Here is a 25,418-nt window from a genome sequence, read left to right as displayed (position 1 = left end):
ATGGAGCACTGGGTGTTATATGCAATCAATGGATCATGGATCACTACATCAAAAACTAATGATGTAATGTACGGTGACTAACATAATAAAATTAAATTAAAAAAAGAAAACTGCTTTTTGATAAAGTTGCAATTGTTTCTGAAAAACTGACAAAGCAAGCTGAGAGACAGCCATGTGTATGAATCCTACGTTACTCACTTGATAGTGGAAAGATTTAGGGAAAGTTATTTAATTTCTCTTAGCTTCAATTTTCTACTGTATTAAATTAGTATAATAACAGATGACCTGTTTACCACAAATCAAGTAAAAAATATGTATCAGAAGGTTTTTTAAACTTACAACAGTTGTACCAATATTAAGTGAAAAAATGATGGAATCAGGTATGCTGGTTTTCAACTTCCCTTAGTAAAGAAATTAGTCTGAATTTAACTGTAATTATTTTATTTGTATGACCTGCAGATTGTTAATAATTATGAAAAAAAGATTGTTAATAATTGTGTATTCCTGATGAATCATGTAACCCCCTGAAAGCTCAGTTTTTTCACTTACAAAATGAGAACAAATATATCTGCCTCTTAGGATTGATTTAAGTTATACAAGTCAATGCATATAAATGCTATTAGTTTTTTTATGGTCAAATGAACCATAAAGTATTAAAGCGATGGATATGAAATCTAATGTAAGAAATACAAATTCAAACATGACTAATAAAAAAAGCATATTTACATGAAACTAAAGAGAGACAGATATATACACACATGTGTACAAACATACACCCCAGATTTGGTATAAAATTCTGTGAGAATAAATGATATAATGATTTGTCTTAAAAGTTTGGTACACCTAAAGCTTAAAGACTTCTAAATGACAAAGTATAAGAAAATTAAAAAGTAGACTTACTTCTGCCACACAACGTAGATAATTTCCCTGTAAATAGTACCCTTGTTTAGAAGGTAGTTCATCAATACTCCACACCTGATCTGAATAACTATCATGTTCTTCCATTATATATTTCCCTGACATAGTAACAGGAGGAAGGTTGAGACTGGCAGAAGGAGGAATGGTTGACATATCTGTGGCAGAAACTTTTGAAGTAAAACGTAATCTGTGATTTGGCAGCTCAAATGTAAACCTGGTCTGTGCACCTGTAAGAAATAAGAAAAGTTATTGTTTGTTTGTTCAGGTGCTCATTCACTCCTTTGTTCAAAAAACTGGTTTCTAAAAAAATGCATACATATCCCAAATAAAATAAATCCTTATATATATGAGTACTATAAAGAATCAGTGTTATTAAGCCAGCAAGTATTATTTATTAAGCCGACCAGGTGCCAGAGAAACACTCACAAATGTTATTTCATAGAAAGTAGAACAGAGAGGAACTGCCCTTATCACAGAAGGGTTATAACAAGAGAAATTAAGTGTAAAAAAAATTCTAATCCATATTCACATTCATTCTGCTTTATTAACAGAGAGGTTAGCACCTAACAACTAGCCTCCTGATCCTGATTCAGTATGGAAGGAAATAGTGAAAACTGTCAAATCACTGTACTCACTGAAAACATTCATCAGGTATAAAATTATGCAAACACATATATTTTTTTACCTTAACAATAACTATTAACAGGACCATATACCAAGTAGGGACATGGTATGAGTTTTAGTTTACTAAAACTACTGTTGGTTCTAAACACTTAAATCAACAATTTGGCATGCAGTTGTTTAAATAATTATAAATGTACAACCTATACTGTTATTCGAGCCATATTTCTCCAGCTGTTTATGAAGGCATTAAGCAGTAGAAGAAGCCTTGTTAAAATCAAGATCTATCATTGCCCATTGCACTCCTTTCCAACCAAGAGTCTTACACCGTTCTATACATTACCAATTCTCTCCACTCAAACATCATTAAATAGCCTATTTTGCCTACATACATATTATAATTTAATAAATATTCCTAGTGTTCTCAATTGTGCCGGAAATTTATTCTCTTTTTTCAAAATACTAGTAAAAGATCACTCCTGTATGTTACATTCGCTATTCACTAACTATACAATGATGTTTATACTTGGAATGAGTTAGGCATAAACAGAAAAAAGCTCTTTCACCAAACATTGCATGCAACTGTGAATGGCCAGATGGATCATGACTGCTCTGATCTTCTCTTACTAACTCCAGCCAGGCAGATTCAGTGACCATCACTTGCAGCATGCAAAGGGTGGTGGGCTACCACAGAAATTAAAATTTCTACTACTACCACCAGCATTACCAAATAAAAATATCAAGATTGAAGTAATCCTAGGCCTCAGGTCATCCCTTATCACTAGTATAGTCACTCTTACTATTTTTGTCCCTCTCCTTCATTTCAAGAATAACTATGTGTTCTTATCTAGATATTTGATAGTACATTTACTTTGTTCCTAAATATTCATTTCTTCCTAGTTCCAACTGCCTATTTGGCTTTTGACTTACTGTCTCTGTTGAGTCTTATATTTCATGGATGCCCTGAATAAATGGCCAAGATGAGTCTAATTTATTGTCAGGCCAGTATCTGAAGGCCTAATACTTCCGACTCTGCCAAATCTGGAAGCTCCCTTCATAGTGCTTCTCTTTCTAGTAACAGAAAGACCTAGATGTTCAGAAAAGTCCCTCCCTCTCTATAAAGAAAAGTTAAAATGCTAGGAGTAGGAATAAAGACATACATGTAAATATATATAAATACATATGTGTACATATTTACATATGCCAATGTATGCACATTTTTAAATTGGTAATACAACTTATGTTAATGGTATAAAGGAGAAAAAACATTTTAATTTCAATAGACGTACAAAAAGCATCTGATAATATTCACCAATTTTTCCTCATAGAAACTCTTAGCACACTAGGAATAGAAGTCAATTTTCTTAACCTGATAAAGGGAATCTAGCAAAACCTTACAGCAAACATCACATTCATTGATGAAATATTGATTCCCTTAAGAAATAAAAGTAAGACAAGGATGCCCACAATACCCTTTTCTGAACATTGTAGCAGAAGCACAGTAAGAAAAAGAAATAAAAATTTTTAAAGACTGGAAAGGAAGAAACAAAAGTATCATTTGCACATGGTACAAGTATCCACCTAGGAAACTCCAAAGAATCTTATGGGCAATAAAAAAAAAGTTTACTATGGTGCTGAGTATAAAATTAACAAAAAGGATCAAGTGCATTTGTATATCTCACCACCAGTTTAGAAAATTCCATTTTATAAAATATCCCATTCATAGTAACTAAACAACAATAACAATAACACAAGGTACCCAGGAATCTATGCAAATAAATATATTTTGTAACAGAGGCACAAAAACCTTTGGTTGAAAAATTTTTAACTTTGCAGAAAAACATTGAAGAAGACCTAACGAGACACAAAGAACATATTCAAGAATGGAAGGGTTAAATACTGCATTCAATTCTCGGTATTAATCAATATTGTCCATTCTCTGCCTGGGTGGCTCAGTTGGTCAAGCGTCTGCCTTTGTCTCAGGTCATGATCTTAGGGTCCTGGGATCAAGCCCCACATTGGGCTCCCTGCTCAGCGGGGAGCCTATTTCTCCCTCTCCCTCTCTCTGCCACTTCCCCCTGCTTGTGTTGTCTTTCTCTCTGTCAAGTAAATAAATAAAATCTTTTTTAAAAAAATAAAAACAAAAACACAAAAAATATTGTCAATTTTCCCCAAGTAAATCTATGGATTTAATTAAATTCTTATAAGAATCGAAATAGGCTCCATTCAGTATGTGCCCTCTTGAATGGAGCACTGGGTGTTATACGCAAACAATGAATTATGGAACAGTACATCAAAAACTAATGTAATGTATGGTGATTAACATAGCATAAGAAAAAAATAAGTAATAATAAAATAATATAAAGGTAAAAAAAAAGAATCGAAATAGGCTTTTTCAGAGAACTTGACAAAACTGATTTCTAAAACGTGTATGAAGAAGCGAGTAATTAAAAACAATCAAGATAAATTCTTAAAAAGGAAATGTCAGGTAGCAATATGAGACTGTAAATAGATGGTGCAAATAGGTCACCAATAATGGTGCAAATAGGTCAATGAAGCATAATAAAGAACTCTGAAACAGACCCCACATATATCAGCACTTAAGAGATGAGAATAATGGACTATGTATCAATTGAAAAAAAGGACAGATCAGTCAATAATTGATGCTGTAGCAACTGATTAGACAAATCCACACCAAATTAAAAAAAAATAATTCCATATAGATTAAGAACTTAAAAAACAAAATTTAAAAACATTTCACAGAAAACATGAGAATAGCTTCATATCCTGGGAAGATAAGGATTTAAGATATAAAAATATACATCATACAATAAAATACTGGTAAATTCAATTACTTTAAAACTAAGAATATTTGCTGGTCAAAAGAAAAGTGAAATAAGCCTCTAATGAAATGACAATGTATGTTAAACTTACAATATTAAAAGTTTAACATATAAAACATATAAAGAATTCCTGTGAACAAAAAAAAATACAAATGATTCAATGGTAAAATAGGCAAAAAACAATAACTATCAAGAGGCACTTCATAGGGGCGCCTGGGTGGCTCAGTCAGTTGAGTGGCTGCCTTCAGCTTGGGTTGTGATCCCGGAGTCCTGGGATCACATCCCTCATTGGGCTCCCTGCTCAGCGGAGAGCCTGCTTCTCCTTCTCCCTCTCCCTCTGCCTGCCTCTCTGCCTACTTGTGCGCACACTCTCTCTCTCTCTCTCTCTGTCAAATAAATAAATAAAATCTTTAAGAAAAAAGAGGCACTTCGTATAGGAACACATATAAGGATATCTTAATAACAAAAAAAAAATCAGCTTAATTACAGAAATACAAATTAACACCACAATGAGCTACCATTCCACATTTACCAGACAAAGCAAAAATTTAAAAGTCAGAATATACTAAATGTTGACAAGGATGTGGAATAATGGGAACTCTCATTTAATACTGGAAGGACAGTAAATACTGGTGAACACAAGTACTTTGGAAAACAGTTTTGTACTTTTTTTTTTTAAAGATTTTATTTATTTGACAGAGAGAATGAGATAGAGAGACAGCATGGGGGGGGGGGAGGGTCAGAGGGAGAAACAGACGCCCTGCTGAACAGGGAGCCCAATGCGGGACTCGATCCTGGAACTCCAGGATCATGACCTGAGCTGAAGGCAGTCGCTTAACCAACTGAGTCACCCAGGTGCCCCAGTTTTGTACTTTCTAATAAAACTGAAGATGTATCTACCCTACAGTCTAGCTGTACCACTCCTAAGTAAATATCCTTGAGGAACTCATGCACATGTACCAAGAGATGTGTGTGAGAACAACTGTAATAGCAAAATATAAAACAAGCCAAAGGTCCATCGATAGTAGAGTAGATAAACTGTAATATAATCACATAATGGACTATTAGGTTTCAGTGAAAAATGAATGACCTGCAGATACATGAATGAACAGATGAATCTCAAACAAAATGTAAAGCAAAAAATCTTCCAATTAAAAAATACATTTTAGTGGAAGTCCATACAAATAAAGTTCAAAACATAAGCCATTTTGAGTATATACATATGTGGTAAAACTATAAAGAAAAGCAAAGGAATGGGTAACACAAAATTCATGTTAGTGGTTATTCCATGAGCAGTCATGAAGAAAATCTGGTAGTGAAAATATTCATTGAAGGAGCCTTCACAGTACTAGTAATGTTTTCATTCTTAGTTTGTGTAATGGGTTGGTAAAGTTACAGTTCTTTATTATTCTTTTTTTTTTTTTTTTTACAGTTCTTTATTATTCTTGAAACTGTGTGTATATAATTTACACACTTTTGTAGATATAAGTTGCAGGATAAAAATACAGCAGCAAAAAATTTTTGGAGAGAGTATATAAGGATCACAATACCTTATAGAAGTAGTTATTTTGAAGAAGCCAAATAACCTCTGATTTGTGCTAAATTCACTCAATGAGAAAATAAACCAAGTTATTCAGACTATAAAGAAACTAACAGATGTGGAAATTTATTTAACTTAAGCTTGATCAGAAATGGCCTCAACAGTTGAATAGCTCTAAAGAGTTCAAATAAAAGCAGGGTCCCTGCTGGTCATTCAAGGAAGGTGTAACTGGTATTTTTTTACCTGACTGAAGAACATCATTAATGAAATTGAAAAGTGCTCTGATTAAAATTATTTAAATTTTCATATAATATCTTCAAAACCAAATGTACTTTTTCATCAAAATATTACTAATTTCTCAAACCAATCATAAATTTAACGAGACTGAATTCAAAATTCAATGTTACCTGTCATTCCATGACTTCTCATTCTTCCCATTTTGTATTCTGCTTTCAGAGATGGTAAAAGTGCGGCTCCAATGGCTATACCATCTAACATGGCACTGAATTTAAGAACAATAGGCTTCTTTTCTAAACCTTCGGGTAGCTGAGGAAATTCATTTGTTTCAATAGGAGTCTGATTAACACTTGTTGGAGTTTTTTCAGAAGGTAGGGGCGTTGCAATATCTTCTTTCATGGGCTGTGGGCTATAAAGCAAAAAAAAAAAAATCACTTTAAAAAGATGCAACTAGAACAGCTACCATTTTATTGTACAAAATTATTAGAATTCGCAATGAAAAGTAGCAAAAATTAACCGCAAACAGAGGTTTTCTAATACCAGACCCCCTTAAGCCTTCCTAAAAACAGCCATAGAAAAATGATGATCTAGAAATTAAACAAGAAGTAATAACAATACAAACGAATGTTATACTGTCAAGGCTATTCACATCCTTAATGTGAAACTAGATTTAAGACTCATGTTTGTCTGATTCCAAATTCTATGACTTAAGCATTGTGCACTCTATTACTGATGGTAATATTGCTTCTGTTGCCACTACTGTCATTACCATTAATAACAACAACACCAACAATAACAATAATTATTGGAGTGCTTAGTATGTGCCAGGTAATATTCTTAGTGCTCTGTGTGTTTTATATCATTTTTCATTTATCTCACAAAAACCTTTGAGTAGGTACGATTATCTGCTTTGCAAATGAGGAAGCATAGCTAGAAAATGGCAAAACCATGATTTTAACTCGCTCTGACAAGAGTCTGATTTTTTTTTAACATTCTGCTGCCAATACGTTATAATAAGGAAGAGTTCCTTAGCATATTTTTAAACTAAGTCTTATGTACACATTTTGGATTCCATACTACACTGAGAGGAGAAACATATTTAAATTATTACTACTTACTCAACCAGAAATGAATATTATGTCAGAATTAAAGATCTATATAGAACAATTAGAAATATCACTGCTTTAGGACACTGTAAAAAGACACACAAATGTTTTTCTACCTTATAGATTAAGCAAAAGGATCATAATAAGGCAATTTTTTTACCTTTTACTTACCATATTTTTATTAATTATTCATTAGTTATATAGCTTTAGGACCAAGAATAAATCTTAGCAATGCAGACCCATGAAAAAGGGCTATAAACACAGGGAATAGAAGTCAATGTACAAAGGTCCAGTTTTCTTCCCTTTAAAATATTTATGTGGCATGATCATATCCTGCCTTGAACCATGTACAACAATTTCATAGGACAACACAAAACCATGCATGGAATATAAATGGCCACTGTAATTTTTAAACTTATGCAGTCATAAATTTCAATGAGTTTAAAGTAAATAAGAATTGATACAGTCCTAGAATTTGTTAATTTGCTTTTTTTTACTACCTCTTATTATGCCCACAAATCTCTGGGATCTTTTTTTTTTTTTAAGATTTTATCTATTCATTTGAGAGAGAGAGAGGGAGAGAAAGAGGGAGAGAGCGAACAAGCAGGGGGAGAGTCAGAGGGAGAGGGAGAAGCAGACCCCCCGCTGAGCAGGGAGCCCAACGTGGGGCTCGATCCCAGGACCTGGAGATCATGACCTGAGCTGAAGGCAGATGCTTAACCATCTGAGTCATCCAGCAGTCCCTCTCTGGGATCTCTTAAGCTTTATTGATGCAATAGAGAACATTGACAATTGCATTTGTGACAAAGTACTTTATACCCAATATGATTCTCCCACAAACATACTTTCCACCTGCACCATAGTTCATAATGGTCAATATTTGGATGAAATCCTCTGTCTTCCTCCAAACTATTGTTAACACATCAAAGACCAATTTACAGTATTACACAGAACCACAGAACTTGAAAAAATAACTTACGCTGTAGAAGGCTGTCTGATAAGATCTGAGATCTGCTTAGATAGTTGGTGGGAACTCCGAACCATCATGCTATGTAAGGTGGCAGGGTGCTGGGGAATGTTGATGCTGATAGCTCCTACTTTGAACACGGCAGCATTGTTAGTCTTCAACCCTCTCTGGGCACTGTAGAGGGCTTGTGACTTGGCAATACTACATTTCACTACAGTTCTATTAATAAAGAAGGAGGACCATTAAAATAGAGCCAAATAAAGAGAAATGTTGAAAAAGTACTTTAAGAATAAGACAATGCTTTTAAATCATTCAATGAACTAAATGACTTAAGATTTTTCAGGCATTTAAATCATATATTGAGGAAATATTTTATAAAAACATTGAAATATATTTATTTTACTTTGCACGGAAAATCATTCTATATCTTTAATAGAGTTTATGGAAGAAAACATGGATGTGCTCACAAGTAAAATAATGAACATGGACATATTACATGTGTACAACACACAAAGTTCCATTTTTACTTTTCCTCCATTCAGAACTCATTTTGCCCCCAATTTATTTTAGGGATATATGTAACTACTAAGAAAGCATAGATGCTGAATATATAATAAAATACTCACTATACTTCTTAGAGTCTAATCAAAGGAATTCATCAATTATCTAACATGTTGGAAGAAATTAACCGGAAGGAAGGAATTTAACTTATATTTTCCATTTTTTAAAATTTTCAACAAGTTTCAAAGAAATTATAGAAGTCTAATTCATAATAAGTAACTACTACTTAGTTAAAAATTAGTAAGCTCGGGCGCCTGGGTGGCTCAGATGGTTAAGCATCTGCCTTCGGCTCAGGTCATGATCCCAGGGTCCTGGGATTGAGTCCCGCATCAGGCTCCCTGCTCCTTGGGAGCCTGCTTCTCCCTCTGCCTCTCTCTCTCTGTCTCTGTCTCTCATGAATAAATAAATAAAATTAAAAAATAAAATAAAATAAAATACATCAAAAAAAATTAGTAAGCTCTACTGACACAGACATAAAGCAGAGATATTATCTTTCTTGATTTCTTGTTCTCTTTTACAACGCCTACAACAGTACCTTGAGCATGGCAGCACTCACTGAATTTTGTGAAATTAATGAGCAGAAAGAAGTACAGCAGAAGAATGACTCCCAACACTAAAGCTGTGGAATTCCACGATAACATGTGATAAGTCATGTATGTAGAAGTCATGATGAAGGAGTTTTGACGTATAGAATGGAAAGGTTCACGTCAATGAACTGCACCATTAAAGGCCCAGTTAGTAAAAGGATAGCTTCAAACATAAATATTATCTTTCAAATGGGCAAAGGATTGACAATAAATAGATTTAGCAAAACAACATATAAAATGCAAATTTCATATTAACTACAGGTCAGTTCACATACATTTATCTCTACTTAGGTTGTAGAGGATTTGCTGAGAATTTATTTACAGTCTTGATCTAAACAATTTATCATATTTAACTTCTATTAAAATAAGCCTTGAGAAGCATAATAATGGCTCTATCAGAGGTATTATTTACAGACAATGAAATTTGCGTATTATATAAAATTAAAAAATGATTACTAGAGAACAATGTGGCTTTCTTCTACAAAGGCAACTATTTTCAGAGACTATCACAGACTAGGGAAAAAAGTAATCCATGAAATTGGTCTAGCGAGCATGAGAGTAGATTCTGGGATACTGACTAGTTACTGAATTTGGAATCTTTTCTTAAACATTATAATAAATAAAGCTACTTTTATTATCAATGAGATTTCATTTTAAATTCAATTTCAACATAAGCCAGAACACTCAGATGGTGCTAAAATGCAAATGACTTTTTACTTGTGAACAGCATCCAACTACTGAATGAAACTAAACATACAAAGAAGTCTCTCTTGTTATCATGACAGTAAAATTCCATACCTATCTTGCTGTTTTTTCCTTTATAATCTATAGAAGTCTGCTTAAATATTACTTTCAATTATATAAGCATGTATATAACACTGGAATTTGAGGTATACGGCAAAAGTAAGAATGGAAAGCTAATGGGGCTGATTGCTCTCCTATTGTGGATCCTACAATGATATTTCCAGTGAAAATTCTGATGTTAAGGACTTCAGGTGCTCTGTGCTGTCCAGCACCAGAGGGCTCCATTCACACTGTAGTCTGTGTAAACAATGCCTACCACTACAATGTGAGTGGTGTTCTTCTGAGCTGGATAACATGGTAGACCTATCTTGATCAAACCGAGCCAGAAACTATAGAGGATGTCTGATTAACATTAACTCCTGTCAAACTGTGCGTGTTAAAGAGATAAGGAGACCCAGAACGAAGAATTAAATAGTTTACAAGCTGCTAGGTGAATTATCTATTCATAATTTTATTTTAATTCTTGAAGAGAGTTGTCACTTAATCTAGCTCCTACAGTAATGTAGTATATGTGTAACACTTTTACACAAGAAAGAACTGGTCAAAATCTCTCTGAAGAGAAGACTATAACAACATGTAGCACCTTAGGCATGCCTCATATATATAAAAAGTTCATGGCAAGTGACCAAACAATCTTGTTAAAGAATTCATTGACAGTGTAGTCTACCCTCACACGGTTCTGACAGATCCACTGTGATCAGCTACAATGACAACCTGCCTAATGAAGCAAGTACTTTTTCCGCATCTTCTTCTACTTCTTGAGTCCAGGAAGTAAATGCAGGCCCCATCCTTTTCTATCCAACAGGCTGAGTGAATAATTTGAGGATTTACTCTGGGGCTTCATTATCTCTACTCTATCTCCACCCCTATGTAAGACTCATGTAACAAATACTTAAATTAATAGCATTCAGTATAGCTCACTACCACAAAATATCAGATATAACTAGGTCAAATCAAGCCACTCAAAATATAAAAGCACTTTTACTAAAGCATACATAAAATCTGTCAACAGAGTAGTAAACTCTCCTCATCTTATTTTTTTTAACTCTCATCTTAAAAGCAAAATTATAAAGCTGAGATGTGTCAATGTTTTCTTATATTAATGTTTTAATAATTATTTTTGTATTTAGTGAAAACTCGTATGCAAGTGAAACTTTTTAGTTTCTATTATCCCATCAAACCTTCAGTAGGATTTATGATAATATAAATTTTAACAGTGAGATGTCTTAAAAAAGCACAAGCAACACATAACTACAGTGTTAAAATCTTTCAACAACAAAACAAAGTGTGAATTACCAAAAGGTAGCCCTTACCTCTGTGTGTTCCTTGAATGTCAGTAGCTTTAATCTATAAAAGGACCTACATTAAACTACAAAATAACAACTACATACATTCACAGCCATGCAGATAATTGAACTATTTCTTTAAAACTATTCAATACTATATTAATCACAAAGCCCATGGGGAAAAAAAATAATATGACATACAGAAACTCTTGTTTGGCTGTGCTTGTAGGAGATGTAGGAAAATCCTCCAGTCTACAGATGAAGATTCAAGAGAAAGCAGGAAAACAAAAAGGAAGCAAATAAACATTCATACATAAATTAGTTACAGCATGACCAATCATCTGGAATGCTTTTCTTATTTCCCACTTTTAAAATTTTCCCTCAAAGAAACTTTTCAACTATTCTTTTTTAGTTTCATTTCCTTTTAACTGAAATCAGAAATGAAAAACCAAAGTTATTCATTTATAAAGTTATACAATACTTTTTAAAAATCTGTTTTATAAATACTATGTTTTGCAAGTCTAGAAACTATTTGAAGCCCTTCAGAGATAACAAATAATAGAGATAAAAGGTTCAAGAGGATAGAGTAAATAAGACACCTGAGACAACTAGAGAAATTTGTTTTACTTGCTGCATAAGTTAAAGTAGCCGTGGTACTTTCAATTTAGGGCCAGCAAAGGAACCATGGAACTGAAGGTCTGTAGTGATATTTAGCAGAAGCACAGGTTCAGACAACAATTCTGACTGTAGGGTTTTAAGTATTTTAGGCACATGCTTTTTTATCTTTCTGGATCTCAATTTATTGTTCTGTAAAGTGGGATAAAACCACCCCAGTTCACAGGATTCAGATTAGGATTAAATAAAATAATCTATGAGAGGCTCCTGTTTCACAGTAGGTCCTTGTTAAGATTGCAATTACTACATCATAATCGCCCTTCTCCCACACTGAATTATCAGAAAAGATCTTGTCTGTCATAACTACTGTAATTTCCTGGTCTTTCCAAACTGCTTAGGAAATGCAATCTGGACCACGTAGGCAGCTATAATGAAATATACTCTTTGGCTCTAGGTTTACAAGTCTAAAATACCCCAGCAAGACTTATCCAACCATTTCAAGGAAATGTTCTCCAAGACAGTTATCACATCACCCATGTTTAAAATATGAATTAGAACTGTTACTAGTCAATATATGATTAACACTTAATATTTATGCAGCTGAACAAAATCCTCTATTTAGTTAGCATTTAGTATGACAGATTCACTATAAGATGACAGAACATTGACTAGTTATAATATTAAGAAACAGCAAATTCTCAAAGTCTGACCTAAATTATTAAAGCATATTTTGTAGTTACAACATAAAGCTGCTCCAGTAAAAGGAAGTTAGGAATTCAGATATATACTCCCAAGCATATGAACAAAGTCAATGGTTAAATACACTGATAATAGGTTAACGATCTGCATATATTGAAAGGTAATCATTATCAGAACAATTCAGAATAGATCTAAGAGTAGAACTTATAAAGAAAAGGTTAAGAGCAAAGAATCAAAAGAAAAGTGATATGGTATGGTATACTCACTATAAAAAGTTTACCTATATTATTACAAGAGTCTCATAGGCTTTATTGTTAAATTCTTTAAATGAAAAATGGCAAGATACAGTTTTAAAACCCAACATGAATTTGAGTAATGATTACTTAATATAAAATCAAGAGACACTCTGTATTCTTTGACTAAAATTTTAACTATTTGAATTATGTAAGCTTTTTGCATGTTGCATGTTTAACTGAAGTTTGCATTATAATCATTTTTTCTTGTTATACAAACTTACAGTGTACCTGGAGTCAGCTTTTTTTGTGGGGTGCGGGGGTAGTAAACCAATTGTAAAAGGGGAAAAAATTATTTTTCTGAAAACATTTCATTTGGTGATATTCTTAATGACATAGGAACTGTAGTATCTGGTAACATAATGTTATACACATCTCAAAACTCAGCATGTATGGGATTCATCCAATGAATTTTAAGTTTCCTATAAAACTATAATAAACAAGTTGAAGAAAATAATAAAAATTGACACACTTACTGTATATTTGGTGTAATCCCTTCAAGCAGCACAATATTAACCCCACCAATATGAGCAGTGGCACACGTTTCAGTCATCTTTTGATGTAAAACATCTTAAATGTAAGAAAAAAGAATATGAAATCTGGAAATAAATTAATTGTACTTTGTATTAAAGCATTTTATCCATAATACATTTGTTGACAAAAGATAACTTAAGTTTTATAATAAAATTTAAATTATTTTGGAACTACTTAAATTTTTTTTATTTCTATGTATTCATATATATGTACATATTATATGTCAAAGTTGGAATACTGCCAAATATACAGTTTAATATGCCATTCATGCATTAAATAGCCTAAAAGCATTTTAAATCTCAGAAGTAATACTTGGTGCAGAAAACTTGGAAAACCAAAAGAATAGGAAAAGAAACTATATAAAGTGGCACTCTTCATCCATATAAATGGAAAAGTTCATTTTTTGAAGAAAAACTACCAAGTAGGAATTTTAGAGACATGGCATTGGCTTTTTTTCAGAAAAGTAGCACTACAGTGTTAGAATGTCACCCTACCTTTCATTTTTTCCTTAAGTGTAAAGCTGCCATGGATCCTCTTCAGTTCTGATTCCATTGTTAGCCCCCCAATGTCAGCCTCCAGGTGAGTGCGGTTCACCATGCCAATCCCAAACACTATCAGAGTAACATGCTGAGGTTCAGAAGTCACCAAGCTACGTTTCCTCTGTGTCTTAGTCAAACTATTACCGTCTTGTTCATTCTCAAACACAACTTTACATGTTGGCTCTGTAGGGCTCCGAACTCCTTTATAAGGAAACAAAACATATGGATTTAGATAGGAAAATGTGAAATTGAAGGACACTCCAAACACCATCTTATCTTTTTTCATATTCCAAACCAGCCCTCTTCCTCACCAAAATTATTTTAAAAATTTTTCAACATTTTCCCATGATCATACTGACAGTAAATAACAGAGTCAGATATTTGAAAGTACGTATGTCTGAATCTTTAACACCATACTGTGTATGGAAGGACAGGAAATGGGGTGACAGATTATCTGAGTGCCATTATTATTTTCTCTCCATGGGTGACTGGCAACTTTCTTGGCATTTCATTTATCTACTTATAACATTAAGAAAACATGATCAACAACCAGTCTGTTTTAGTTTTACTGCTGTTCTAAAAAGAAATTTTTCAAATATAAAGATATCCATTACCTGCTGGTCCAAATGTTTCTGAAGATTTTTCCAATATTCCTGTTGGATCAGAGATAAGTGAATAGAAGTTAAGTAATTTATACATATTCTGCCAGCACTCAGCCGAAGGCTCACTTTGTTCTGACACTGTAATTGAATCAGAGTCATCCATATGAATAGTCATATGGTCCACCACATCTTTTGAACCTTTCCTAGACACTTTTGAAGTTCTTCTTTCAGATCTTCCTAATGAATTTTTGTTTCGAGATTCCTTTTTGTTATTTTCATTGTTGGTCCGTTTGTTCTTTGCATTGTTTACTCTATTGCCACCATTCAGACTTCCTCTAGAACTGCGGCTGAAGTCAGATGAGCGAAAATCCCGATGTTTTCTGGTTTTGAAGGTAGGTGTTGGGGAAGCCGATCCAGCTGTATATCTGCTAAGTTTAATGTCTGTCTGAGTCGCTTTGATGTCATCTATCATCGTACTAAATTGATGAATAAGACGAACCAAAGCCATATCTACATGCTGGCTTATTGATTGACAAGAAATAGTAAAGTTACAGTGGAAGGTATTATAATACCGTTTGTTGAGATCATGAAAAGAAAGAGCACTGGTAGAGTTCTGAGGCGTGCACACTGACTTTTCCATTACAACAGCACTGATGCTAAAGGTTTCCAACATTAATGCTGGTTTGAATTCAAGTGGAGGAAGACTCACATGACCTTGCCTAAAAATGAAGAAAAAAGAAAAAATGACAAGATTTTATTTCCTTTTTTCCCAGAGCTGCATAATCTTTATTAGTTTGTTAGCAAAAACCCTACAAGGTGAAACATGTTATAAACCATTTAAATAATTTTAAGCAAGAGATCAAGTAGAATATGCTTTCTCATGAGGCCAACCTTTTATATGTTGGAAACTAGGCCTTAAATCTTCCCTCTTGATCTTATTCCATAACTGACTAGTTAAAATCAGATTTATGTTATTTCAGTGAAGTAATAAAACATTTTTTCTTGCCAATATGGTGGTATACTCCAATGGTAATGGAATTTAAAGTCAATTATAGGTCAATTAGGGTACCTCCCTTAACCATCCTCTCCCCCTCTATTAAACATATTGTTTATAGATTTAATCTCTTCGCATTTATATATAAAATTAATTTGCTATTTGAAATGAAACCCTACTGGCTTACTTTGCCAAGATGAAAGTGGGGAGGAAGACAACTGGAAACAAAAAAATGAAAAATACACACAAAAAAACTATGAAAATTATTTGGGCAAATCTTCCTGCTTATCTGAAAATTTTCATGTAGGAATATTATAGTCAATTTTAATATTTGAAAGCCAAAACTGTCTCAGATTTCTGTAAACCAACTACCAATAACAATAAACCTCAGGGCCCAAAATTGTAAAAAAAAGGTATTTTTTCCTTTCTCTTCCATGTACAATATGAATATGTAGTCACATAGGTCAAATTTTTCTAATAGAAAAGAGAAACAGAAGTTGCTTTGATGTTCTCAATTTAACTTAAAGATTTTATAGAGAATAATAATTCTTTAACGAATATTGTTTTAAAAAAAACCCCACTATGGAGTATAATCCATGAAAATCTACAAGCTCTTAATAAGACTACAATCAATGCTAAGTGTGTAGTCAGAGAAGGAAAGACTGGATTCTGAGAAGTGGAATGGACAAGAGAGAGAAGACTCTAAAGAAATTAAAATAATCCACAACTGCAAAAACAAGAATTAAAAACATATAAGGGAAGCAAGAAAGTCTTAAAGAGAGGAGATTCAAGTAAAAGGGGAAAAAAACATTGGTATATAATGAAGCAGTCACTTAAGACAAAAGTAGCCAGACAGATAAAGAGCTGGCATGGGCACGGTATAGCCAAAGTTGTAAGGATGACAATATCCCAGAGGAAGTGATGCTGGCAAAAAATTTCATAGTAAAAGGAACTCGTGATGGTATTTCATGACATTAAAAGTGCAAAGGAAAAAGTGTTGGAAACTCATCCATACTTGCAATGGAGTACAGCATTATGTCAAGGTACAGAAAAGATGCTCTTTCTGTATTGTAAGTTATATGATGATAAGATGGCAAGGGCTTTTCAAACTATCCTTTGATGAGATTTTTAGAATTGAAGACACTTTAATTCTCAGTGTTTCTAATGTTTTAAATTTTGATGTACTAAGTATTAGTTTTACTGTATTTTTCATTTCCCTACACATTTATAATAAGCAGTAATAGAGTATTTAATGTTTTAACAAACATTTTTTCCAGGTCACAAAACAAAGGTAATTTTCCCCACTAATCTTGATAATCATTAAGGTCACTTTGTGGTGCTTCAGCTGGCCAGTCACTGTTATGATATAACACTATGAAAAGCAGTGACTGTCTTATATTTAATAGAAAAGACAATGCAATTTCCATGTTCCTGTGTCATTAGAAAATCCTCAGATATCGAGACCTGAAACAAAATTTGAGAAAGCTCTATTTTTCTATTAATAATTTCTGTAATAATGTTTAAACTGATTGTCAAATTATTTAAATTTTTAAATAGAATATTTCAAATAGAAAACATACTTCACTTAGTTAAATGTGCGATACATGTGCATTTATTTTTAATCTACCACCTTGCAAGAACCTAAATTGGATGAAACGAAGAATGTTGCAAAAACCTCTTGTCATAATTGACACCTATATCCATATTCTACTGTTCCTATCTATATCACATCAGCGAGACCCATGCAAAGTAAAATTTAATGTTCACAAAAGGATTAATCAAATATTATTAGTGGGCATAATATTTCCTATTCAAGCAATAAAGAAACTAAAGAACTATCCCTGATAATAATGACAGTAAAAGATGGTTCTTAACTTTCACCATGCTACATTTAGCATTCCTGTTTCTCATGGCCATACTCTCAATATGCCTTCTACGCTGTTTCTAATAGAAAATAATGCAAGTTGACTCAGAAAGGCAATTAGGAATAATTCTAAGTAAAATATATAAAATTACAATGCATAAGATCATAAAAATTCAGCCACAGCAACAGTAAACAAATTCTGAGGATATACACAACAAATGTACTTTGGCTGACCCACATACACATGCTAACATGGCACAAAATGAAGTCTCAGCATAGACCTCACAACCTAGAAAATCCACAGGTTATTAAAATGAGGTTATTTTTGATAAATGGAAGTTATCTTCTCATTAAGATATTAAAATTACTCTCATTAGCATTAGAGGAAAACAAAGTTAAAAAAAGATACTCTAACCTGTATACAACATTTTACACAAAAAGAACAATAACACAAGACACCTTCTTGCTCTTTTGCCTTTTCTCTCTTTGGCTGTGTCCGAATCCACAATATCTGCTCTAAGGCAGTCCAAAGTCCCTGAAAATGAAAGGTGTTCTCCAAAGTACATTCGGTAGCAGAGTGGCATTGCATCCTGTGACTGAATCCCTGTATGACTGAGAAGAGGTCTGAAAACAACCTAAAAGACATAACATGTTCATTAATTAGCTTAACTTATAATTCATCATTTACTGTGGCTTTTTTCTTACTCTACCTCAATACATATGTCAATACTGTAGTGTAACAAAAAAAAAAAGGACTTGTGTAATAAATATAACTCTAATTTTACTTAAAACTTAGGAGAAGATATTTGCAAATGACATATCAGATAAAGGGTTAGTATCCAAAATCTATAAAGAACTTATCAAACTCAACACCCAAAGAACAAATTATCCAATCAAGAAATGGGCAGAAGACATGAACAGACATTTTTCCAAAGAAGACATCCAAATGGCCAAGAGACACATGAAAAAGTGCTCAACATCGCTCGGCATCAGGGAAATCCAAATCAAAACCTCAATGAGATACCACCTCACACCAGTCAGAATGGCTAAAATTAACAAGTCAGGAAACGACAGATGTTGGCGGGGATGCGGAGAAAGGGGAACCCTCCTACACTGTTGGTGGGAAGGCAAGCTGGTGCAACCACTCTGGAAAACAGTATGGAGGTTCCTCAAAAAGTTGAAAATAGAGCTGCCCTACGATCCAGCAATTGCACTACTGGGTATTTACCCCAAAGACACAAATGTAGTGATCTGAAGGGGTACGTGCACCCCAATGTTTATAGCAGCAATGTCCACAATAGCCAAACAGTGGAAAGAGCCAAGATGTCCATCGACAGATGAATGGATAAAGAAGATGTGGTGTGTGTATATATATATATATATATACAATAGAACATTATGCAGCCATCAAAAGGAATGAAATCTTGCCATTTGCAATGACGTGGATGGAACTGGAGGGTATTATGCTCAGCGAAATAAGTCAGTCAGAGAAAGACATGTATCATATGACCTCACTGATATGAGGAATTCTTAATCTCAGGAAACAAACTGAGGGCTGCTAGAGTGGTGGGGGGTGGGAGGGATGGGGTGGCTGGGTGATAGACATTGGGGAGGGTATGTGCTATGGTGAGCACTGTGAATTGTGTAAGACTGTTGAATCACAGACCTGTACCTCTGAAACAAATAATACATTATATGTTAAAAAATATGTTAAAAAAAAAGATAGTAGGGAAAAATGAAGGGGGGTAAATCGGAGGGGGAGACGAACCATGAGAGACTATGGACTCTGAAAAACAAACTGAGGGTTCTAGAGGGGAGGGGGTTGGGGGATGGGTTAGCCTGGTATTATAGAGGGCACGTACTGCATGGAGCACTGGGTGTTATGCACAAACAATGAATCATGGAACACTACATCAAAACTAATGATGTAATGTATGGTGATTAACATAACATAATAAAAAAAAACCTTAACAGTACTTTTCAGCACATATTATATGCCACTCATCTTCAAATTAATCACAAGGACAAAGATTTCTCTATCTTGCCTGAGTGTCTGAAAGGACAAGGAAAATAAAATTGTGAACTAATTTAAATCATTCTACTTCTTGCTTTTTAAAAAGGCATGAATATATACTGTTTCCATAAAAATGGAAATCTGGTATATTAGAATAGTTTACCAACTTCCTATGTTAATATAAAAACATTTCATGTGTAATATTATGAACATATGACTTCTTTTTAAATGGTATCATTTGGTTGTAACAGTCATTTAACATTTATTTTCTGAAAAAAAAAAGTTCCTTTAAAGTATCATACAAGCTTATGGAAATAAATCATTCTGGTTAAATCTCTTATTAACTGATTTTGTAGTCATGAAGAGCTAACCCAAACAGAAGCAACTACATGTGTTCAATAGTTGATCACTATAATCACTCTGCTTATTCTTTGCTGCATGGTTCCTTTTCCTCCTTCCATATCCAAAATATAGGTGTTATCCTGTACTTTCCATGGCCCTCTTGTAACCCTTTCCCTGTACATCTCCCTTAGTAATCTTTACCTGAAAGTTAAATGATACTATTAAAATGGACAAGTGCCATTTATGTATTAAGACCTAAGTCTACATGTTCAATTATCTCTAGATTATCTCATTTGTTTGTGCTTGGGAAGACAGCCTACTCTTGTTCAGGTCTAATGGCCTAGAACAGAGAATTCCAACAATTGTACACTAGATTGGAACCTTAGGGAGAAATTCCCTCTCCTTTATATACTTAACTTGGGATATTCTTTTTTGGGTTTTACTCTTTCATTCTAATGGAAAAATTCTTCCCTCTTCAAGATTCAAACCATCCTCCATCTTTTCTAATGTGTGTCATTTATTTATCCCTCAACTTGTTAATCCTCCTAACTAAACTTTGGTTCCTGACTGACTTTCCTCTTTTTCTTTTCAATCCCAATTTATCATCCTGAGTGACTTCTCTGACCATGCAGATAACTCAACCAACATTTCAGTTCCAAAGTTATGTGACTTCTTTTTCCTCCCATAATCTTGGCTTAAACTCCATTTCAGCAACTTCCTAGACAGTTTATATCTATCACCTCATTTTTCTTGCTATATCTGCTTTGGATCAATCCTCTTATACTCCCATAGCTGAGCTGCTAGGAACAATGAAAGGAAATGATATAACTACATTCATTGGTACCCCAACACTAACCTAAACTCTTAACTAGGCCCTCAGCACTATTTGGCAATCCTTTTAGGGAGTCTGTGGTAAGCTCTCTTTCATATTCACGCCAACCTGTACACATATCTAAATCACCTTACAGAGTTTTTTACTGTATTATTTATATTCATGTTTCTAGTGGATTTTAGAATCTTATATGTAAAACAATATAATTATTTCTAAAAATATGTATTGAATGCTAATAAATACAATTAATGTATTCTATAGGCCAAAACAACAACAAAAAGGTTATTTATTTTCCCACTCTCCTTTAACAAAAAAATGAAGTCCCTAAAAACTACTCCAGTGTATTGGAGAAGTAAATCTCAAGAAAATTTAAAAGTGCCTGACACATTTCTTAACATAAATTACTTTCTATGTTAAGAGAAAATTGAAGCTACCAATTTGCAAACTTACCTGTATAATTGTGAACTGTTCTTATTGCCTTCTTAGTTTCTCAGAGGAAAAAAGTTAATTTTTTATGTCTAAAACATCTCTCTCTATGAGTGACTCTAAATTCCAACAGTCCTCATCCCTCTCTGAATCTTGCTCTATTAGTTTACCCTTTTTTCTTTTTCTGATCAGGACCTTCCTAATTCCTCCTCAGTATGTAACTATGCTGGAATCTCTCTCATCCTGAAAAAATAACACCTCTTAATACCCATGGTCCCACTCACCCACTTGCTGTGTGATCATTTGGACTAAAATATACATTTCAAAGGATTTTGCTCTCCACTCTTATATTTGATCAATTGAATAAGACCTTCACATTATTTTGCCTTTACCCTATCAAAGCCACAACCATCTAAGTTAAAAGCCTCATTTACCACTTATGTGAACTACTTCAATAACTCATCTTTTCACCTATAGTGTCTCTACTTCAATCCATTTAACACATTGCTACCCATATAATATTTCTACATGTACAGTTGTAGTCATTTAATTCCTCTGCTCTAAAATCTTCAGGGCTTCCCAAATGCTCACTCAGTAAAGTCTTAACATAGTACTTAACACAGTCTTCTAATTTCTAGTTATGTTATTTAGCCAATCTGTATCTCCACATAACAAAAATGCTATTATATGACAACTAATTATAGTTGTCTATAGTTAAACTCTTCTGTTTAATGCATATCTATAGATGCTAAATTAGCATCTGTAATTAACCCAGGTACTTTTAAAAGGCTCCTCCATTTTTGCATGAAGACTTTAGACTGACAAGCACACAAAAAAGATTTTCACTAGAATTCCAAGGTGCAGATGACTGGATGGTTCCAGCTGCTAAGAATTACCTAATGAGGGGTTACTATAATTACGGAAAAATAGACTGGCTCACCTGTGCATCAGCAAGCTGCACAGCAGGAAACCCTTGGTTGGCTTCTTCTACACCTGCCACATCATCCTGACTAGTGCTATGCTGAGAATGTGTTCCATCCAAAGTATTCTGGTCACTAGATAAGACGGTGTTGAAATCTGAGGCTGAGGGTATTGTAGGAAGATTGGGTGCAACACCTAACAGAGTAAATGTTCAAGAGTAAAATCTGAATTAAGAGGAAATAAAAACAACATAAAAGGGCACAGCAAAGTAAACTTATGAAGCCTGTATTACAGCAGTATTACCAGACCATTTACACTGAATAAAGGTAAAAAAAAACCAAAACAAACAGCACTTTTTGGTCATTTTACAGACATGATTTAATAATAAAAATGAAATTAAACTAAAACTTCAGAAAATATCAGTCATTCTCATACATGAAGTCTGTATTAGAGCCAGTCAGTCAAAAATACAGAAATTTATGGCCGGGAGATCTTTGAAAAGCATTTGATATCCCCTCAGCTTTGCACTGAGGAGCAGAGTTACAGACAGCAGCAGGGCAAAAGCCACAGATGTCACAGAGTCCCACATGTAAATTTCTTTCCAATTATGCTTTCCCGAGGCAGAACAAAAATAAAACGGTGCTATTTCTTTCCTCTGTATTCCCTTTATCCTCTAACGCCCAGGCAAAGGATCCATGAGAAAGAGGAAATGTTCTTTTTTGGTTTTCTCAAAATTTAAACTGTGCAGTAGTGAGACTGTGCTACAACAGTGCTGAGAGCTGGCGGAAACAGCGTCCTCTTCTCTCCTTCAAAGAAGAGCCAATGCTAAGAACTGGAATGCAGTCATAACTAGGATTAGTTTCAGATTCAAGAGTGATCCACATACCAGCAAAACAAAGGGCTGAGTGAGTAGTCACTTATCAACCATATTTCATATCGTATTTTCTATATGAACAGAATTTGCTAGCAATGCAAATAGCTGTTACATGGATTAATTTCAGCTGCCTTCAGTACCTAGGATCAAAGTCTACTTCACATGTTTAAAAAAAAATTTTTTTTTTACAAGAATACATGCATCCACTAAATTTGGAAAAATATCCCAAAAAGAAAAAAATAGAAAATGAAGGGTGGCACCACTCATGTTTCTGGAGATAGCCACCAACATTTCTTGGTGAATTCCCTGCCAGTGTTCTTGCTCTTTACACGTATTCTTTTAAAATTAATAAGTTGCCCTCATTTCTTCCTCAAAGACAAAATCTTATTTTATTCCTCTTAGTACACCTTTAGGTTTAATTATTTAAGTAACTATAAAAGAATGCTATTATTATTTCTCAGAGGAATCTGAATAAACTAAAATATTTTCTGTATTATAGGTACATTATGCCATATTCTTCACATTTTTTCATTTACCTCCTTTTGGCATTTTTAAAATTAAACCAGCCACATTAATTGGACGTTTTAAACTCTAATTTAAATTACATAAGATCTCACATATGGCGTATTTGTCTTCTCACAAGAATACCAAGTGACTGCTTACAATTCTCTCAATTCAGTATTAACAAAGGCATTTCATAAACTGGCAAATTTCAACTAAACAGTATTAAACATTTGATATTTTGACCATTCTGTGAAAAATAGAATTTTGTTAAAATTTACATATGTCCCTTAGACAGTTAAGCAAAATAACATGATAACTCAATACCTGATGGAAGACTATTGTGCGTGGATTTTGTAACAGGAGATTCTTGTACCACACTTCCACGATTACCCACAGCATTTGACATCCAATTATAGAAACTCACAGATGATGGCTCAGATAGCAAGGGATGTTCAGATAACATATCAGTGGCCATTGTATTTCCTGAAAATAAAATTTTATTGAGTATAGTATTACTTATGTAATAAGCAGAAAATGTGATTTATGTAATTATTTTTTAAAAGTCAGACCAAACTGTCTTTTGCAGATGTTTTCAAAATCACTGCATGATGTTGGTATTTGGATATTAAGGCACTAATAAACAACTTCTTTTTAATATAACAAGAAGAAATTCACTGTTGGATGGCTTAGACATCATCTCATACCCTGATTAGGCTGATAGTAATATCAAATGCTGCAATTTAGAAATGCAAACTAAGGGCATGAAGATACCAACAAGTTACAAACAGAACAGTTTCCCAAACTACTTTTTCAAAGATAAGGTGTAATACATAGATAAGTTATACAACCAAAGAATAAAGCAAAATAAACTTAAGTCCTATTTGTTTGTTTTTTAATTCTCACATAGAAGTAAACTTATAATTGTCAAAACTGAGGAAGTACCTGTTCTCGTTAGGGAGCTGCTTTTTATAGCTGCACTACTTCTTTGAGGAGTCCCTTCTAGGAGGTTGTGCAAGCTTGGGAAGCTTCCAGTCAGGTAGCTGAGTAGGCTCTCCTTCCTTGGACTCTCCTTAACTGGCATCCCAGCACGTCCAACATGTACCGGAGAATCTGTGGCAGTGTCTCCACTGGTATAGCTCAAAGAATGATATGGGTGAATACCCTACAAAAGGAACAACACAGGGCTCTTTCTCATGCATATAAAAATGACTGCTAATAACTAACACTACTAGTACTGCTGCTATTACTGCTAATTACTATTCACATTAATACCAAAACAGATTGTGCCTACTAGGATTGTGGTGAATCTCAAATGTACACAAACATGTTTTAAAACTTTACAGTACAACACCAAGGACAGCTCTTATCATTCACTTATTTTAATAATGAATTATTAATTCCCTTTGAAATCTAAAAAGTGTGTCTGGTGGCAAGATTTCAATCCCAAAATTCTTAATACTATACTACTCTTGTTGGTACCTTGATAATGAAAATCTGTAAGAGATTCTCTGTAGAGTCCTAATATGCCAAAAACAATTTCCAGCAATTCTCTGAGGAAAATTAAAAAATTACAGAATTGCCCATCTCTATCTGTTCTGTCACATCTAAGCTCAGAATTTCAGATCAGCTTAAAAGAGTATAAGAAAAGACTATACAGACAGAAAGATCCTGAAAAGAAGAAATCGGAAACAAAACAGTGCAATTCAATTTTTTGGAGGACTTTTATAATTCATAAACAAAGGAATGTTGGTAGGGTTAGGAAAAACCATTGAACGGGAAAAAAATCTGAGACTGATTAAGGATGTGAGAATTTAAAAGTATCCTGGCTTCAAACTATACTATAGAAATAGAATAAGCTTAATAGTTCAAATTTTTAAAAAAATGTATATTAAACT

General features: G+C 33.7%; 1 protein-coding gene across 10 annotated transcripts in view; it reads right to left on the bottom strand.

Moving 5' to 3' along the window:
* Positions 1–25,418, bottom strand: part of BLTP1 (bridge-like lipid transfer protein family member 1) — a 207,764-nt gene that overhangs the window by 72,929 nt on the left and 109,417 nt on the right. For 8 of the 10 annotated variants that reach the window (XR_012378024.1, XM_073892215.1, XM_073892217.1 and 5 more), the window contains exons 43-53: positions 24,466–24,685; positions 23,848–24,006; positions 22,165–22,340; positions 18,070–18,245; positions 14,765–15,471; positions 14,106–14,351; positions 13,554–13,647; positions 11,672–11,722; positions 8,245–8,451; positions 6,330–6,568; positions 901–1,145 (exon numbers count right to left, since the gene is read on the bottom strand). Coding sequence is in view for 9 of the 10 variants with exons in the window: in XM_073892215.1 (XP_073748316.1) it covers positions 901–1,145; positions 6,330–6,568; positions 8,245–8,451; positions 11,672–11,722; positions 13,554–13,647; positions 14,106–14,351; positions 14,765–15,471; positions 18,070–18,245; positions 22,165–22,340; positions 23,848–24,006; positions 24,466–24,685 (2,520 nt within the window). In the remaining variant the exon portion in view is untranslated. The remainder of the gene's footprint in view (positions 1–900; positions 1,146–6,329; positions 6,569–8,244; positions 8,452–11,671; positions 11,723–13,553; positions 13,648–14,105; positions 14,352–14,764; positions 15,472–18,069; positions 18,246–22,164; positions 22,341–23,847; positions 24,007–24,465; positions 24,686–25,418) is intronic. The other 2 variants (XM_073892218.1, XM_073892223.1) reach the window with 2 other exon arrangements.

This window comes from Callorhinus ursinus, unplaced genomic scaffold, assembly GCF_003265705.2.
Source record: "Callorhinus ursinus isolate GAN/ISIS: 27379988/994484 unplaced genomic scaffold, GSC_fseal_2.0 scaffold4, whole genome shotgun sequence".
Taxonomy (NCBI): Eukaryota; Metazoa; Chordata; class Mammalia; order Carnivora; family Otariidae; genus Callorhinus; species Callorhinus ursinus.
The sequence above is the reverse complement of the archived record's forward strand: the minus strand, read 5'-3'. Positions and strand labels throughout refer to the sequence as shown.